The sequence below is a fragment of the Somniosus microcephalus genome, chromosome 5 (assembly GCF_052327205.1).
Source record: "Somniosus microcephalus isolate GS21.2 chromosome 5, FLI_Smic_1.0, whole genome shotgun sequence".
Taxonomy (NCBI): Eukaryota; Metazoa; Chordata; class Chondrichthyes; order Squaliformes; family Somniosidae; genus Somniosus; species Somniosus microcephalus.
In genome coordinates this window covers 132,956,470-132,976,368 of record NC_140991.1, presented here as the reverse complement: position 1 = coordinate 132,976,368, position 19,899 = coordinate 132,956,470, and the positions used below count along the sequence as shown (strand labels likewise).

At 42.4% G+C, this 19,899-nt stretch overlaps 1 protein-coding gene across 2 annotated transcripts in view; it reads right to left on the bottom strand.

Annotated features, from left to right (window-relative positions):
• The window catches only part of galnt12 (UDP-N-acetyl-alpha-D-galactosamine:polypeptide N-acetylgalactosaminyltransferase 12), a 115,496-nt gene that overhangs the window by 46,740 nt on the left and 48,857 nt on the right, over window positions 1-19,899 (bottom strand). For both annotated transcript variants that reach the window (XM_085988268.1, XM_085988267.1), the window contains exon 4: window positions 6,657-6,842. In XM_085988268.1, the coding sequence (XP_085844394.1) occupies window positions 6,657-6,842 (186 nt within the window). The remainder of the gene's footprint in view (window positions 1-6,656; window positions 6,843-19,899) is intronic.

Below are 19,899 nucleotides of genomic sequence, written 5' to 3'. Positions count from 1 at the left end.
ATCTTGGTTAGACCACACTGAGTACTGTACACAGTTCTCGTTGCCATATTATAAAAAGAACAGAGGCGCACTGGAGAGGGTGCAAAAAATAATTACAAGGAGTATATCAGAACTGCAAGATTATATCTATCAGGAAAGGTTGAACAGGCTATGTCTCTTTTCTCTTGAAAAGAGAAGGCCGAGGGGGTGACCTAATAGGTTTCTTCAAAATTATGAAAGGTTTTGATGGAGTAGACAGAGAGAGTGTGTTTCCACTTGTGGGGAAGAGCAAAACTGGAGGTCATCAATATAAGAAATCAAATAGGAAATTTAGAAGAAACCTTTACCCAGAGTCATACAGCACAGGAAGAGGCCCTTCGGCCCATCGCGTCTGCACCGGCCATCAAGCCCTGTCTAATCTAATCCCATTTTCCAGCATTTGGTCCGTAGCCTTGTATGCTATGGCGTTTCAAGTGCTCATCTAAATGCTTCTTGAATGTTGAGGGTTCCTGCCTCTACCACCCTTTCAGGCAGTGAGTTCCAGATTCCAACCACCCTCTGGGTGAAAAAGTTTTTCCTCAAATCCCCTCTAAACCTCCTGCCCCTTACCTTGAACCTATGCCCCCTTGTTATTGACCCCTCTACGAAGGGGAAAAGTTCCTTTCTATCTACCCTATCTATGTCCCATATAATTTTGTATACCTCAATCAGGTCCCCCCTCAGCCTTCTCTGCTCCAAGGAAAACAACCCCAGCCTGTCCAGTCTTTTTTCATAGCTGAAGCGCTCCAGCCCAGGTAACATCCTGATAAATCTCCTCTGCACCCTCTCCAAAGCAATCACATCCTTCCTATAGTGTGGCGACCAGAACTGCACACAGTACTCCAGCTGTGGCCTTACCAGCGTTTTGTACAGCTCCATCATAACCTCCTTGCTCTTATATTCTCTGCCTCGGCTAATGAAGGCAAGTATCCCATATGCCTTTTTAACCACCTTATCCAGCTGTTCTGCTGCCTTCAGGGATCTATGTACATGCACACCAAGGTCCCTCTGATCCTCTGTCTTTCCTAGGGTCTTACCATTCATTGTGTATTCCCTTGCCTTGTTAGTCCGTCCAAAATGCATCACCTCACACTTTTCAGGGTTAAATTCCATTTGCCACTGTTCCGCCCATCTGACCAACCCATCTATATCGTCCTGTAGCCTGAGGCTTCCCTCCTTGCTATTTACCACCTCACCAATTTTCGTGTCATTTGCGAACTTACTGATCATACCTTTTACATTCACATCCAAATCATTAATGTAGACCACAAACAGCAAGGGACCCAGCACCGATCCCTGCGGTACCCCACTGGACACGGGCTTCCAGTCACAAAAACAAGAATGTGGAACGCGCTACCATAGGGAGTAGTTGAGGCGAATAGTATAGATGCATTTAAGGGGAGGCTAGATAAACATATGAGGGGGAAGGGAATAGAGGGTTATGCTAATAGAGTTAAACAAGGAAGGATGGAGGAGGCTCGAGTGGAGCCTCTGTGCTGTATAAAAAAAGTCTCTGAAACCATTTCAAATCTTCCATACACCTGGATGCAGAATGATGAACACATTACAAACTTATATTCCTTATTAAACACAAAATATGTATTTATACATTGCACTTGTAGATACGACTATCAAAACAACTCAGAGGAAAAACAAAACAAAGATCTAATTAATGATTATGAAGGGGTGGAACCACTGGTTTTTTTTCCAGGGAAAAAACACAACAGGAGATTTTTCCTGAATAAACAGAAGGTAAAACAATTTATCCAAAGATTATTAGAATGGTTATTTAAACACATCGACTTCAAGTCTGCTCATCTGGAGATGACCATTTCTCATAACACGACTAGTAATTTGTTCATCATTTCAAAGACCGATGATGAAAGTAAAGCATTACAGCGAGTGTATAGATTTATTCTCTGGGGTGTATTCTGGGGAGGATGAATATGTGTGTCCATCAAACAAATACCATAATCAACTATGTACCTCAGTAAAGGTTCTAGGTCAGAATTCCATTGTGACAAACAAATGCCACACACTGCAGCTTACTTGAATTTCTCAATGCATTTTCACTCCAATTTAATTGGCTGACAAGCTTGTGTATTTTAAAATATTTTGTTGATAAAAATTAAAATTAATCACAAGTCTCTCCACAGATGGTGTCACATACAGCAGATTGAACTTTAATTTCACACAAAAAGTAGAAGAACTCATTTTAGTTTTAGGAGCTGGCGTATCATTTGTTCGGGGAATGGATTGGGGGGGGGGGGGGGGGGGGGGGTGAAGAATCCGTATTCTTAAGTGGTACCAGAGCTCAAAAATTCCGCTGTGGTATAGAAGGTTCTAGGTTCAATCTCTGGTCTGTGCAGAGTTCGCTGATCTGAGCCAAAACAACCCTTTAGGCACTACAATTGGCATCAGCATATGAGGGGTGGCTAGGTTCTCAGTCTGATTGCTATCTAGTGAGAGCTGCTGAAATGTGTGAACATTAGTTGTGGACAGGATCCAGCAGCACTGTGATGTTCCCAATGGTCCAACAGCCTGCCAACACTCACACATGGAAGTGGCTGTGGATATGTATTCCAGCGAACTCATCGCTGCCTTAAAAAAGGGATAAAAAGGACATCTTTTATTTCATAAGAATGACAAAACTCTACAAGGTAATTGTTTTAATCATGAAAAAATAATGCTTGTGACTACGCGTAACATAACATGATCTCTGGTCCATTTTATTGCACAGTGGATCTATTCCGCCAAGCAAGCATGAACCAGTAGGGTGGACTGCAGAAATACATTTGTATTTCAAAACTTACCAAAAGACAGATGCAGAGAGATGCAGTGAAAGCTTGCAGACTACAAAAAAATGTTTTAGTCCTACCAGCCTTGATACATTAGGCCAGATTTTGCTCTCAGTGGCAAACAAACAGCACCAGCCATTCATTACACTTGCACACAGACTTTCTATGGGATTTTGCACTAGAATTTACTGTAAATTAGAGAGCCAAAATGGCTCGGCGTCCTCTACAAGGGATCTGGGACCTATGTGAACAGGACAAGCAACTGTGTATCACCGTAACAAATCAGATTGAAGAATTGTTAATGAGCAGCACAAAGTCTGAACCAGGAAGTGTCAGTTAGAATATTGAATTCAATGTCAAATCAGGTACAGAAAGCAAAAGTGAGGGAAAGAAAGATGGAATTACAAGAGAGAGTTAAAAGGGACAGAAAAAAAAAGTTAGAATTTTTTTTTTTTTTAAATCTCCAACATTGGCCCAGAAATTCGTGTCGGGGGCTTCCCACGGGTGCAAGCCCCCGACCTACACTTACCTAGCGCGCCGACAGTTGAGGCCTGGGCCTGCGTGCATTTCCTGTCTGTGGCCCGGTCCAGCTCCCGGCGCGCTGTGCTTGCGTGATCCAGCGGCGTACTTAGTGCAATGAGTCGGCTGGGATCACGTGAGCACTGGGCAACCAATCGGAGGAGGGAAAAGTCCATTCACGAGTTTGACAGAAAGAACTGTCAAACTCATGAAAACTCCGGGCGCCCAAAACAGTACTTAACCTTAAAATAAATTTGAAAAAAACATCACACTATTTAAATCAACTATAAATAACATTAAATAACTATTTTAAATAATAATTTAAAATTTTGAAAAAAATAATTTTATTAAAAAATCGGGGCTAAAAATACACTTACCTTACTGTAAAGTATTTAAAAATAATAAACTTGTGGAAAAAATGTTCTAATTTTAATTAATTGACCACTTACCTTTTAAAATGACGTCCTTACGTCTGGTTTTTTAATGTGTAAAATGTAGAGGCCTTCACGCACGGGCAAACCTGTAAAAAAGAGGAAGTTCAACGCGCATGCGCAGACTCCTGCACGCACGCATTCGACCTCTGAACCCCTTGGTTCAGAGGATCGGAAATGCCGGTTTCCCGCGCATGCGTAGTGCATGCAAGAAACCGGCACTTCCATCGGGTCCATGCGTGAGTACTCCGTCCGTACTCACGCGTTGGGACCCGTATTTCTGGGCCAATAATTAAAATCTGAAGGAATGAGACTCCATACTTGTAAAAGTTAATTTTCAGTGCCAGAGAGGTTGTTTGGCAGTAATTAAAACTGTTCAATTTACTTAGATTGGAATGGGCAAGCCCTAACGTGGGGAAGGGAGCGAGTCACTCTCCCTCTATGTGTATAAAAGAACAGACAGCAAGAAAGCACATGCAAGCAACACGCACAAAACAACCCATCGGACAAACTCATCCTGTTCAGATGCATGACAAACCTGCTAGAGAAGCCCGCCCGGTTATGGGAGCATTATTCAAGTCTTAGGCAAACTCAACTTTTATGCAGAATTAAGAGTCGCTGAGGGGGAAAAAAGTGTTTGCTATGGTGAGATCAAATAAAATACTTGGATTGGGAAAGGACTGAAGACTAAAGCAAAGGGGAGATGTGGTAACTGTTGGCTGCATAAAGAAGTTGCTTGTATGAAAAACAAAGCAACATGATTTCAATGATGCACTGATCAATGCAGAGGAGATCCAACTGCAGTGATTCAAACATTACAAGATAAATGGAATTTCACATTTTAAGAAAAAAGGTAGGAAAGAATTATAGTACCACTATCTCTGTTTCAGAAAATATAAACCACTTAAGCTCTACTCCTGCAATACAGATTCAATGAACCCATTCAACTATGTTAGTTACTGCCTTGTAGCATTCTCCAATCCATTTGCACATACAATGCAGATATTGCAGTTTTATCTGTTGGACTGGAGGGCTGTTTGTTTTATTTTATTTTTATTTTTATTTTTATTTTTTTTTAAATAGGAAGTTTTCCACCACATTTCCTTTCTAAAAATATTCTGAAGAAAAGGCAAAACCGAATAAATTACAAAACACAATGAACACAAAGTACAGCCAAAGGGAGCACATCTTGGTTTAAGAGTCAAAGGGAAAAAACAACCTTGTAAGTACTTTCGGGCAGTGTTGCAGTCCTTGGAAAACGAATATTGACTAGTATAGACACATATTACATTAGTAATATACAAGAGTGCTAGAAAAGCCAGGGTTTAAATTTTAGACATGATCCTAAGTAATGGCTACTTAATTAGACTTTTTTCCTAATGTGTTTTTTTTTTTTAAAAACAGTGGTCACCGTGAATTGGTGTGAAAATCTTATTTTCTTCACCACGGCAGCATAACATTCAGATATTTGTTGGGATGTTCTAACAGCTTAGAATGCATGACACACACAACGTCAGAATTACAAATGTAAACTTAATATAGATTTGATCTTAATACAGCATATGCAAAGGTGTATGATCAATTTTCTATTAATCTGCATGGCAATTTATGATCAATTTCACAGGATTGAACACAATGTATTCAAATATCAGTAGTCTCTACAGTATAAAATAAATTAGTAAAAGGAAACATTGTAACATCTGTAAAACTGGAAATGTTACCAGTGACCACAAAAATATCCCCATGAAAAAAGAAAAGCTTATATATGTAAAAGTCAGTAACAAGAAGTGCTCGCACATATTTAAACATAATTCACAGTGAGCCCATTTCAAACAAATGCATATTTTAAAATAGCATCTAAGCACTAAAATAGACCAGAATAAAGTTGTTTTTATTTTGGTTGTCAGTGATACCCTATTTTTAAAATGTACATTAGTGCTAATCTTAGGCCTTGGAATAAATTTGCCCCATGCTGAAAAATGATCAGTGTTTCTGTTAATAATCATACAGCCATAAATAAAAAGGTTCTCACCATACTCCAAATGACTGTCAAGATGAAATAGTTTGGATAAATTTGAATCCAACTTTAAACACAAGTTTTATAGGTAATTAATCCCAGTTTCTAGCTCTAATATAGGAAGAAAACTTCCTGCACAGTCCAAAATTATTAAGACACATTGGACTGGATAAGATTGGTGTTTGCCACATTGCAGTCAAACTTCTGCAACATTGCAGATGTGCTGAGTTATCAATCCTCTCCAAAGTCATGGCTGAACAGCATCACAAACTTTCCCATTACTTAAGCTAGATCTACACATTTATGCCAGGAATACAAAATCTATTAAAGCTGCACTTAGCCAACCCCTCAAAAAATTCCATATGCATCAGCAACATTGTGGCTTTAAATGCTGTTTCACCTGTCTGCGAAACTCTCCCAGTTAGTCTGGAACTTTGTCTCTTGTACACAACAATTCAAATAAAGTTAATCATGCTTTGAATGAGTGTTATTGAATGATGGAATAGGCTATAGGAAGGCTTTGGCCTTACCCTGTGGATCCTCAAAGCAACTTCTCCAAGGCTGTTGTAATCTCTGCAACCACTCTGATCAATCTGGAAATATATCTGCTACAGAACTGGCTGGATCCTGTCATGCTACCTAATAATTCATGTCGTATGTATGCTGAGATGCTAACTTATTCATGGACAATGCACTAATTGTTCCTAGAAAGCTACTTCTCAAAAGAACCAAGCAAAATAAATTACTCTCATTAATTTGTTTTTATGGTCATGTTACACACTTGGACTTTAGTGAACTGTGTAAAAATTGTATTACGTATTGGATTCATCGAGTCCTATATCTAACCCTGTTAATCAGTGATCTGCAACTCACCGAATAACGTCAATTGGGGATCGCCTTCGTTTCTGCTCATGCTCAGGAATCGTGTGCCAGGTAAAGACCAGCCTCCAGTCAAACCCACCAATCTGAGGCTCTCCGGAATTTCCCAGGAACTCAAAGGTATTCCATTCAATGACGTCAATCACAGGACATACCACAGCAGTTTCATCCTCATTGATTCTGTCAGAAGAAAGCTCAAATCAAGCACTAGCACAAGTCACAAAAATGTCTTGTATATCTCCAATCATTGTAAAAGTTCTTGCTTCAAGTTAAAATGCAGCCAAATAATATTGTATTATCTATATCCACACTTCACATTTAATATATAGTTGTTCATTATTGGGGAGGGGGTATTACAGGAGCACTAAAAACAAATTAACCTCAAACAGCATCTTATGGTCAACACCAGGTGAACACCCTCTCAACCAACCGTTACCCAAGTGTGATGTACTGTATTGGAAAAAAGGAACAACTTAAGAGTTAACAGATTGCTTCAAATATAATGCAGGGAAATGAATATACATAGCTTCCAATGTATGACCACTTAATACCCATGAAACATTGGTTTCGCTGAACTAAAATCAGAAAGTTCTCTACTGAAAAACAAAGTCACAAAATACATAGTATATAAGATTGGCAGTCCTCACTTTACCCAAGGGTCATTTTCAGTATCCTACTTAAGTCTTAATCTATTAGTCTACCTTTTTAAAACTATGAAACTTGTAAAATATATTCTCATGCAACTGACTGTTCATTATAGATTTCTGGGGTGAGGAGGAATAGAAAGTTGGTAAATCAATACCTCAATAAACTTACACTCACTTCTGTATTACAGAACCACTTCCCACTTGTAGCAGTTCTGCAATGTGATGGGTCACCTTATGGGGCAACAGAGAAACAAGTGAGGATGTGCAGTCACCACTTTCTCTTTCTGGTCACAAACCTTCCCCGACAATCTGGGAATGTCCATAAAAACAGCGGTGTGAAAATCACATTGCTGCCCTGTGAGAGAAGCACAGTGCTCAGCTCAGTCCACCCACCATAGGTAAATGGCAGCCATTTACATCTACCATCACTAGTATTGCTGCCTGCAGGAGGAACCTTAAAAAGCTACCCCTACTGAGTTTTTGTACACAGCAGCCTGTAATATAAAGGAGGTGCTAAGAAGTATTAGAATGAAGTTCACAGTACAAGACAGAAATGCGTTTATATAGCACTTTACAGCCAATGAAATACTTTTTTTGAAGTGTAATCACTGTTGTAATATCGGAAACGCAGCAGCCAATTTGCACCCAGCAAGGTCCCAGAAACAGCAATGAAAAAATGACCAGATAATCTGTTTTTAGTGATGTTGAGTGAGGGATAAATATTGGCCAGGACACCTGGGATAATTGGGTAAATCAAATTGGCACGGGTAGCTTGGAAGATGAGTTCATGGAATGAATTCGAGACAGTTTCCTAGAACAGTATACAGGAAACTTTGTGCTATCCGGAGGTGAGCTATCCGGCAATCTGGAGCCACTGGCAAAAATCAGCAGCCGTTTTTTATTCTTTTTGTTTGTTTTTTTGCTTTGTTTGAACAGTCAAGCTGTGCAAGGTCTGTAGCTATAGCAACAGCTTCAGCTACAGAGCTTTAGGGCCACACCCGAGTGTTTAGAAGCTGTTGCTAAGCAACAGTGTTTGTTGTCAAATACGGAGATAAGAATCGCCGTATCTCTCAACATTAACTCTGGAGAGTATGGCACTTTTTAGGCAACGGCAGCAGCTCGGTCCCGTGGGTGCCGGATAGCACAAAGTTTCCTGCATCATGAAACCAACCAGGGCACCGGCTATTTTAGATCTTGTTTTGTGTCATTAGACAGAATTAATTAGTAATCTCACAGTAAAGAATCCATTAGAGAACAGTGATCATAATATGACAGAATTTCACATTGAGTTTGAGAGTGACATACTCAAGTCCAAAACTAGAGTCTTAAACTTAAATACAGTATAGCCAATTACATAGGTATGCAGGCTGAGTTGGCCAAAGTAGATTGGGAATTTAGATTAAAAGGTATGACAGTAGATAAGCAGCGGCAAACATTTAAAGAAATAACGAATATTCAAAAAAATTATATAATTTTTTTTTTAAAAATCCATGGAAAAAGTGATCCATCCATGGCTAACTAAAGGAGTTAGGGTTATTATTAGGTTAAAAGAAGAGGCTTATAATGTTGCGAATAGTAGCAAGTCTGAGGATTGGGAGAGCTTTTGAAACCAGCAAAGGATGACCAAAAAAAATTGAAACGAGAAAATAGAATGAGAATAAATTAGCAGGAAATATAAAAACAGTTTGTCAGAGCTTGTAAAAAGAAAGTAGTAAAAGTAAGCATTGGTCACTAAGAAGCCGAGACAGGACAAATTATATCGGGGAACAAGGAAATTGCAGAAACTTTAAACAACTATTTTGTATCTGTCTTCACAGTAGAAGACACAAAAAGTATACCAAAAATAGTGGGGAACCAAGGGGTTAATGAGAGTGAGGAACTTAAAGTAATTGAGATCAATAGAGATAAAGTACTTGAGAAACTAATGGGACCAAAAGCCAACAAATCCCCTGGACCCGACGGCCTACATCCTAGGGTTCCAAAGAGGTGACTGCAGAGATAGTGAATGCATTGGTTGTGATCTTCCAAAATTCCCTAGATTCTGGAACAGTTCCAGCAGATTGGAAGATAGCAAATGTAACCCACTATTCAAGAAAGTAGGGAAGAGAGAAAACAGGGAACTACAGGCCAATTAGCCGAACATCAGTAGTCGGGAAAATGCTGGAATCCATTATTGAGGAAGTGGTAACAGGGCACTTAGAAAATCATATGATTAGGCAGAATCAACATGGTTAGGAAAGGGAAATCATGTTTGACAAATTTTTAAGAGTTCTCTGAGGATGTAACTAGCAGGGTAGATAAAGGGGAACCAGTGGATGTAGTATATTTGGATTTCTAAAAGGCATTCGATAAGGTGCTACATAAAAGGTCGTTATGCAAGATAAAGGCTCATGGAGTTGGGGTAATGTATGAGCATGAATAAAGGATTGGTTAACAGACAGAAAACAGTAGGGATAAATGGGTCATTTTCAGGTTGGCAGGCTGTAACTAGTGGGTGCCGCAAGGATCAGTGCTTGGGCCTCATATTTACAATCTACATTAATGACTTAGATGAAGGGACTGAGTGTAATGTATCCAAGTTTGCTGATGATACAAAGCTAGGGGGGGGGGGAAAGTAAGTTGTGAGGACACCACAAAGAGCCTGCTTAGGGATACAGAGAGGTTAAGCGAGTGGGCAATACGGGGGCAGATGGAGTATGTGGGGAAATGAGGTTATTCACTTTGGTAGGAAGAATAGGAAAACAGAGTATTTTTCAAATGGTGAGAAACTATTAAATGTTGGTGTTGAGAGAGATTTAGGTGTCCTCGTACAGGAAACAGTTAGCACGCAGGCACAGCAAGCAATTAGGAAGGCAAACAGCATGTTGGCCTTTATTGCAAGGGGTTGGAGTACAAGAGCAAGTCTTGCTACAATTATACAGGGCTTTGGTGAAACCATAGAGTACTGTGCAGAGTTTTGGTCTCCTTATCGAAGGAAGGATATACTTGCCTTAGAAGCAGTGCAACAAAGGTTCACTAGATTGCTTCCTGGGATGAGAGGGTTGTCCTTTGAGGGGAGATTGACTAAATTGGGCCTGTACTCTCTGGAGTTTAGATGAATGAGAAATGGTCTCATGCAAATATAAGAATCTGAGAGGAATTGACAGGATAGATGCTGATTGTTTCCCCTGGCTGGAGAATCTAGAACTAGTGGGTATCATCTCAGGATAAGGGTGCTCAGTCATTGAGTATATTGAAGGCTGAGATAGATAAGATTTTTGGACTCTAGGGGAATCAACCGATATGGGAATTGGGCAGGAAAGTGGAGTGGAGGTCGAAGATCAGCCATCATCTTATTGAATGGTGGAGCAGGCTTGAGGGGCCATATGGCCTACTCCTGCTCCTAATTCTTATGTTCTTACAACTCCCCTGTTCTTCGAGTAGTGCCATGGGATCTTTAACATCCATTTGAGAGAGCAGACGGGGCCTCGGTTGAACGTCTCAACCGAAAGATGGCACCTCCGACTGTGCAGCACTCCCTCAGTACTGCACTGGTGTGTCAGCCTAGATTTTTGTGTTCAAGTCCCTGGAGTGGGACTTGAACCCACAACCTTCTGAATCAGAGACAAGAGTGCTACCAACTGAGCCATGGCTGACACTGACACTGTAGGTAAACACAGCACAAGAATGAGCTTGTCTGTAGTTAAAGCCCAATAACTTTGTAGTGCATACACAATTATTACAAGAATAAAAGTAGCTCAGTTTATTAGAGGATATATTGTAAATGAAGAAACAGTTCATTAGTAGCAGATGAATACTGCAGTAACCTTCATTTCCCATTATTGATAATATATCCAAGCTAACCACCTTTGCTCATTTCCATGATGCTTTATTGGCATCAGAAATTATCCCACGTGGTTAAATCAAAAACTGCTACTAAGCCAATTCATAAATGACCTAAATAACAACAGAAAATGCTGGAAAAACTCAGCAAGTCAGGCAACATCCGTGGAGAGAAATTTGAGTTGACGTTTCGGGTTTGACCCTTCTTCAAAACTGGAGAGAAAAGGAACTAGATCGAAGGCAGGGCTGCGATCGGACAAAAGAATAAAAGAACCAAAAGAAGTAAAAGAGATTAGAAGCTAGACGAGATGGTAATAGGCTGTGATTAGGTGTAAAGTGTACTGGCAGGGCAAAAGATAGCTGCCAGGTGTGAGAGAGAAACAAAAGGAAAGGGGGGGGGGGGGAAAGGAAAGGAGTGGAAAAATATAAGTGAAAATGAAATAGGGGCCGAGGTTATGATCTGAAATTGTTGAACTCGATATTGAGACCGGAATATCGAGTTCAACAATTTCAGATCATAACCTCGGCCCCTATTTCATTTTCACTTATATTTTTCCACTCCCTTCCTTTTCCCCCCCCCCCTTTCCTTTTGTTTCTCTCTCACACCTGGCAGCTATCTTTTGCCCTGCCAGTACACTTTACACCTAATCACAGCCTATTACCATCTCGTCTAGCTTCTAATCTCTTTTACTTCTTTTGGTTCTTTTATTCTTTTGTCCGATCGCAGCCCTGCCTTCGATCTAGTTCCTTTTCTCTCCAGTTTTGAAGGGTCAAACCCGAAACGTCAACTCAAATTTCTCTCCACGGATGTTGCCTGACTTGCTGAGTTTTTCCAGCATTTTCTGTTGTTATTTCGGATTTCCAACATCTGCAGTATTTTGCTATCATAAATGACCTAAACTGGCCCAATTTGAATTACTTCATGAAGGCCCAATTCAGCTCAAATTTAAGAGCCCACCTCTTTAAATGAAAAAAGGCACCATACAATTGAACTGGCACAAAAGGTTTATGATTCTGCTATTAGAATCAGAAGACCGAAGGAGACCATTCATCTCATCGTGTCTTTGAAGAGCTATCTGATTAGTCCCACTCACCTGCTCTTTCCCCAAATGCCCTATATACAACTCCCTTTTGAAAGTTACTATTGAATCTGCTTCAACTACCTTTTCAGGCAGTGCATGCCAGATCATAAGTCATTGCAGAAAAAACATTTCTCATGTCCCCTGTGGCTTGTTTTGCCAATTATCTGAAATCGGTGTCCTCTGGTTACCGACCCTCCTACCAGTGGAAATCCTTTCTCCCCGTCTACTCCACCAAAACTCCTTATATTGTTGGAGGTTCCATTTTTTTTTTTTTAATAATAAACTACTCATTACAGAATTGAAAATCAGCCAGCTCCTATTTTCACACACATGAAACCATTTAGTGTAATAAATCAAGTTTAATCTAAGTTTTGTGTTAGAGAAGATCAGCTAGTGACAATCTAAATGTAGCTGAGCTATGTCTGAACCAACAAGTGTTAAGAAGAGCGGGAACCGGAGCAGTTTAAAAGGAGACCCTCGGCAGCCCAGCCCAGCCGTTAAACTAACCGAGAAAAATCAGTGACGTGATAATCAGCACAAGTGTGGAGCAGCAGATCCAAAGAAAACTGAGCTAAGTATTTAATTTACTATACACACTTTCTTTTTTCAAACTTAACTATATAGTTCAATAAATATTCAGAATTATTAATAACTAATTTAAAAATTAGTTTAAAAAGAGCAGCACTGAGTCAAGCAGTTTAAAAAGAGCGGGCAGTGACACTAAAGCAAGGGAAAGTCTGAAAAAACGACATCAAGGCGAGCAAGGAAGAGGAGTTCGGAGAGTGAGTAATTTGTCTCTTAATAAAAGCTGTCTACCTAATTTTAATTCAGGCCATCAATAAACAAGTAAATAAAAAAGACTAGAGATGGCAGGGCAGGCTATGTGTCGGGACTGCGATATGTGGGAGTTCGTGGACAGGGAGACTGTCCCGGATTCCCACATCTGCAGGAAATGTCTCTGCCTTGAGCCATTCTGCTGGAGTGCAAGTTCGAGACACTCTGAAACATAACGGAGGGGAGGAATTTTTGGATAGATTTATCCAGAACAGTCATACCCCAGAGGAAAGCACAGGTTCAGGGAGGGGAGGGTGTGACCGTCAGGGAGCCAGGTAGCGGGGACTTAGATATTGAGAAGGAGGTCCCGCAGACACTGGTCCTGTCCAATAGGTACGATGTATTCACTACCTGCGAGGACAAGGAGGAAGACTGCAGTGAAGACAGCCACAATGCAAACCAAGGCACCGTGGCTCAGAATGCTGTCCAAGGGGGTGGGGTGGTATGGAGGAGAGCAGAATTGAAATCAGATAGTGATAGGGGATTCTATAATTTGGGGAATAGGTAGCGCCCTCTTCAGCCACAAACGAGAGTCCCAAAGGGTATGTTGCTTACCTGGTGCCAGGTTAAGGGCTATCTCGAGGCAGCTGGAAAGGAAGGGGGAAAATCCAGTTGTCGTGGTTCATGTTGGAACAAACGACATAGGTAGGAACAGGGAGGAGGCCCTGCTGAGGGAATATCGAGAGTTAGGAACTAAATTAAAAAGCGGGATCTTGAGGGTAATAATCTCTGGATTAAAGTGGCATAGAGACAGGAGAGTTAACATGTGGCAAAAGGGCTGGTGTAGGAATGAGCGGTTCTTTTTCATGGGACACTGGCACCAGTACTGGGACAGGAAGGAGCTGTACCAATGGGACGGGCTCCACCTGAACCGGGATGGGGTGAGTAATAGATTGGAGAAAAGCTGATTGAGGGGCTGAAAATAGAACTTGGGAAAATGAAATGGACAACAATATTGGCAAACAATGATATGGAACAGCAATGGGAAACTTTTAAAATGGTGCTCAACAGAGCCCAGGAAAAATATATTCTGCTAAAAAAAACATATTTATATAGCGCCTTTAACGTAATAAAACATCCCCAAGGCACTTCACATAAGTGTTATCAAAAAAGAAATATTGACACTGAGCCATATATGATGAGGAGAGATTGGGAGGGAATTCCAGAGCTTAGGACCTAGGTAGCTGAAAGGCACAGCCGCCACTGGTGGAACAATTAAAATTGGGGATGTTCAAAAGGCCAGAATAGGTGGAGCGCAGAGGTCTTGGGGGGGGGGGGGGGGGGGGAAAGGGGGGGGAGGGGAAATTATAGGGCTGGAGGAGATTACACAGATGAGGGTGAGGCCATGCAGGAATTTGAAAACAAGGATGAGAATTTTTAAATTGAGGCGTTGCTTAACTGGGAGCCAATGTAGGCCAGCAAGCACAGGGGAGATGGGTGAGCGGGACATGGTGCGAGGTAGCACACAGGTGGCAGAGCTTTGAATGACCTCAAGTTTATGAAGGGTAGAACTAGGGAGGCCGGCCAGGAGTACATTGGAATAGTCAAGTCTAGAGGTGATAAAGGCATGGATGAGGGTTTCAGCAGCAGATAAGTTGAGGTATGGGCAGAGATGGGCGATATTACGAAGGTGGAAATGGGCAGTCTTAGTGATAGAACAGATACGAGGTAGGAAGCTCAATTCGTGATCAGATATGACCCCAAGGTTGCAAACAGACTTGGTCAGCCTGAGACAGTTGCCGGGGAGAAATATCGAATCAGTGGAAAGGGAATGGAGTTTGTGGCGTGAACTTAAGACAATGGCTTCGGTCTTCCCGATATTTAATTGGAGGAAATTTCTACTCATCCAATGCTGGATGTCAGACAAGCAGTCTGATAGTATAAAGTGATGGTGGAGGTTTTGAGAGGTGGAGGAGGTAGAGCTAGGTATCGTCAGCGTACATGTGAAAACTCACTGTGTTGCCGGATGATGTCACCAAGGGCCAAGGACAGATCCTTGGAGGACATACAGTGCGGGATCAGGAAGAGAAGCCATTACAGGTGATTCTATAGTTATGGCTGGAAAAATAGGAATGAAACCAGGTGAGTGCAGTCCCATCGAGCTGAACAACGGTGGAGAGGCGTTGGAGCAGAATTTCGTGGTCAACTATGTCAAAGGCTGCAGACAGGTTTAAAAGGAGAAGGGGCAGATTACCGTTGTCGCAGTCCATTAGGATGTCATAGAAACACAGAAGATAGGAGCAGGAGTAGGCCATTCGGCCCCTCGAGCCTGCTCCGTCATTCAATGCGATCATGGCTGATCATCCAAATTCAGTACCCGGTCCCTGCTTTCTCCCCATACCCCTTGATCCCTTTAGCCTTAAGAAATATATCCAACTCCTTCTTGCATATATTTAATGAATTGGCCTCAACTGCCTTCTGTGGTAGAGAATTCCACAGGTTCACCACTCTGGGTGAAGAAAGTCCTCCTCATTTCTGTCCTAAATGGCCTACCCCTTATCCTTAGACTGTGACCCCTGGTTCTGGACTCCCCGACCATCGGGAACATCCTTCCTGCATCTAGTCTGTCCAGTCCTGTCAGGATTTTATAAGTTTCAATGAGATCCCCTCTCATTCTTCTAAACTCCAGCGAGTACAAGCCCAATCGACCCAATCTCTCCTCATACGTCATTCCTGCCATCCCAGGTATCAGCCTGGTGAATCTTCGCTGAACTCCTTCCATGGCAAGAACATCCTTCCTCAGATAAGGCGACCAAAACTGCACACAATACTCAAGGTGTGGGTTCACCAAGGCCCTGTACAACTGCAGCAAGACATCCTTGTTCCTGTACTCCAACCTTCTCGCTACGAAGGCCAACATACCATTTGCCTTCTTAACCGCCTGCTGCACCTGCATGCTTACCTTTAGCGACTGGTGCACCTTCAATGTCATCTGTGACCTTGGCAAAAGCAGCTTCAGTACTGCGGCACTGGCTGAAGCCTGATTGGAGGGATTCAAACAAGGAGTTCTGAGAAAGATGGGCATGAATTTGGGAGGCGACAACACGTTCAAGAACTTTGGAGAGGAAAGGGAGGTTGGAGATGGGGAGATAATTTGCAAGGACGGAGGGGTTTTTTGAGGAGAGGGGCGATGATGACAGATTTGAAGGAAAGGGGGACAATACCAGAGGAGAGAGATCCATTAACAATATCTGCTAACATAGGAGCCAGGAAGGAAAGTTGAGTTGTCAGCAATTCAGTAGGAATAGGGTCGAGAGAGCAAGAGGTCGGTCTCATTGACAAGATGAGCTTTGAAAGGGCAAGAGGAGAGACAGGAGAGAAATGAGAAATATGCAAATTTAGGGTTAGGGCAAGGGAAAACAGAGAAGGTGGGCCAGTAACAAACTAAACACTAATGAGACACCATGGATAAATAAAGGCATAAAGGGAAAAATTGAGGGTAAGGAAAGAGACATACACTAAGTACAAGGACAGCAGGGGAGAGCATGACAAGGGAGAATACGAAGAGACTAGGAGAGAAGTTAAAAAAAAAATTAGGAAGGCAAAGAGGAATTATGAAATTAAATTATCAAGGAATATAAAACAAAATAGTCAAATATTCTACAGGCACGTAAATTTAAAAAAAAAAAGGGAAGTCAGGGTGGGAATAGAGCCACTAAGGGACAATCAGGATAAAATCACAAGCAGTGATAGCGAAAAGGCAGAAATATTAAATAATTATTTTGCTTCAGTATCTACCAGGGAGATGGATCAGGTAGACATGACATCGGAAGATGAGATTAAGACATAACCGCATTTAGGTCTAAGTTAATAGACACGAGAGCGGACCTGCAGGAGAACAAGAGGAGCAGCCGCATATAAAGTTAGGCCCAAGAGCTCGGAGGGAAAGCGAGTGCCAGGGAGCGAGGTAAGTGATGTCAGCGCAAGGGAAGGAGCGGATTGGTGAGTAGTTGGTGATTTTTTTTAATGTCTTAAGTAACTTAACAGAAATAAACTTAATAGTCTATTAAGTAGAGACATGGCAGGGCACCGCAGTCCTGTGGAATGTACATGCTGTACCATGTGGGGACTCTAGGACGCTTCCTGTGTCCTGGACAACCACATGTGCAGGAAGTATCATCAGCTGAAGGAGCTCAAGCTCCAGATTTCAGAGCTTGAGCAGCAGCTGGTGTCACTGTGGTGCATCCGTGAGGCTGAGAGCTACGTGGATAGCACGTTTCAGGAGGTGGTCACCCCGCAGTGTAAGAGTATGCAGGCAGAGGGGGAATGGGTGACCGTCAGACAGACAAGGAGGACCAGGCAGGTGGTGCAGGAGTCCGCTGAGTGCATCTCGCTTTCCAACCACTGGTGAGGGCGATGGTTCCTCTGGGGAGTACAGCCAGAGCCAAGTCCATGGCAGCACAGGTGGCTCAGCTGTACAGGGAGGGGTGAGGAGGATAATCGGGAAAGCAATAGTGATAGGAGATTCGATAGTTTGGGGAACAGACAGGCATTTCTGTGGCCGCAGACGTGATTCCAGAATGGTATGTTGCCTCCCTGGTGCCAGGGTCAAAGATGTCACTGAGCTGCTGCAGAACATTGAGGGGGGAGGGTGAACAGCCAGAGGTTGTGGCCCTTATCGGTATCAACGACATAGGTAGAAAGAGGGAGGAGGTCCTGCAGGCAGATTTTAGGGAGCTAGGAAAGAGATTAAAAAGCAGGACCTCAAAAGTAGTAATCTCCGGATTACTCCTGGTGCCACGAGCTAGTGAGTATAGAAATAGGAGGATAAAGCAGATAAATGAGTGGCTGGAGAGATGGTGCAGGAAGGGAGGGCTTTAGATTCATGGGACATTGGGACCGGTTCTGGGGGAGGTGGGACTTGTACCGGCTGGATGGGTTGCACCTCAACAGAGCTGGGACCAATGTCCTCTCGGTGGGGTGGGGTTTGCTAGTGTTGTTGGGGAGGGTTTAAACTAATTTGGCAGGGGGATGGGCACCAGGATGTAGCATTGGAAAGGAGAAACAAGGTTCCACAAAGGATTGGGAGAGATAGATCGCACTAGAGTAAGAAATAGTATGGTATTAGGTGGGGTCAGACTAAGAGAGAATACAAGGTGGTCAAAATAGGTTTACAGTGCATGTGTGTGAATGCACGAAATGTGGTAAATAAGGTTGGTAAGCTGCAGGCGCAAATAGACACATGGGAATATGATGTCGTGGCGATAACGGAGAACTGGCTCAAAGGAGGGCAGGATTGGGTAGTAAATATTCCTGGATATAAGTTGTTCAGGAAAGATAGGGAAGGAAAGAAAGGTGGTGGGGTGGCAGTATTGATTAAGGAGAATATTACAGTGCTGGAGAGAGAGGATGTCCTGGAGGGGTCAAGGACAGAATCTATTTGGTTAGAGTTGAGAAACAATAGGAGGTGCCATTACACTACTAGGTGTATTCTATAGGTTGCCAACTAGTGGGAAGAATGTGGAGGAGCAAATTTGCAGAGAAATTACCAAGAGGAGCAAGAATGATAGAATAGTAATAATAGGGGACTTCAACTATCCTAATATAGACTGGGATAGTAATAGTGTAAAGGTTAGAGAGGAGGAAGAATTTCTGAAGTGTATTCAGGAGAACTTTCTTGGTCAGTTTCTGGCCCAACGAGGAAGGAAGCATCGCTAGATCTGGTTCTGGGAAATGAGGTGGGGCAAGTAGAGCAAGTGTCAGTAGGGGAAAGGGAATAGTGATCACAGGATCATAAGGTTTAGACTAGCTATGGAAAAGGACAGGGAGCAATCGAGTAAAAATACTTAATTGGAGGAAAGCCAATTTCAGGGGGTTGAGAATGGATCTGGCCTGGGTAAATTGGAATCAAAGATTGGCAGACAAAACTGTAATCGAACAATGGGCTGCCTTTAAAGAGATGATAGTTCGGGTATAGTCGAGGTACATTCCCACGAGAGCAAAAGGGTAGGGCAACCAAAGCCAGAGCTCCCTAGATGATGAAAGAGATAGAGAGTAAGATGAAGTAGAAAAAGGGGGCGTATGATAGATGTCAGGTTGAAAATACAAGTGAGAACCAGGCTGAATATAGAAAGTTCAGAGGGAAAGTGAAAAAGGAACTAAGTAGGGCAAAGAGAGAGTATGAGAATAGATTGGCAGCTAACATGAAAGGGAATCCAAAAGTCTTCTATAGGCATATAAATAGTAAACAGGTAGTGAGAGAGGTGGGGCCGATTAGGGACCAAAATGGAGACCTACGCATGGAGGCAGAGAGCATAGCTGAGGTACTAAATGAGTACTTTGCATTTGTCTTTACCAAGGAGGAAGATGCTGCCAAAGTCATAGTGAAAGAGGAGATAGTTGAGATAATGGATGGGATAAAAATTGATAAGGAGGATGTATTAGAAAGGCTGGCTGTACTTAACATAGATAAGTCACCAAGATCAGATGGGCGCATCCTAGGATGCTGAGGGAAGTAAAGGTGGAGGTACTGGTCATAATCTTCCAATCTTCCTTGGATACGGGGGTGGTGCCACAGGACTGGAGAATTGCAAATGTTACACCCTTGTTCAAAAAAGGGTGCAAGGATAAACCCAGTAACTACAGATCATTCAGTTTAACCTCAGTAGTGAGGAAGCTTTTAGAAACGATAATCCAGGACAAAATTAACAGGTCACTTGGACGAGTATGGATTAATTAAGGAAAGCCAGCGTGGAGTGGTTAAAGGCAAATCATGTTTAACTAACTTGATTGAGTGTTTTGACGAGGGGGGGGGGGGGGGGGGGAGCGGAGAGGGTTACCCCGGCAACCAGGCTCGCCAGCCGCAATCGGCCGTCTCAAGCCGCTCAGGCCCAGGCCCGGTCCCGGAGATCG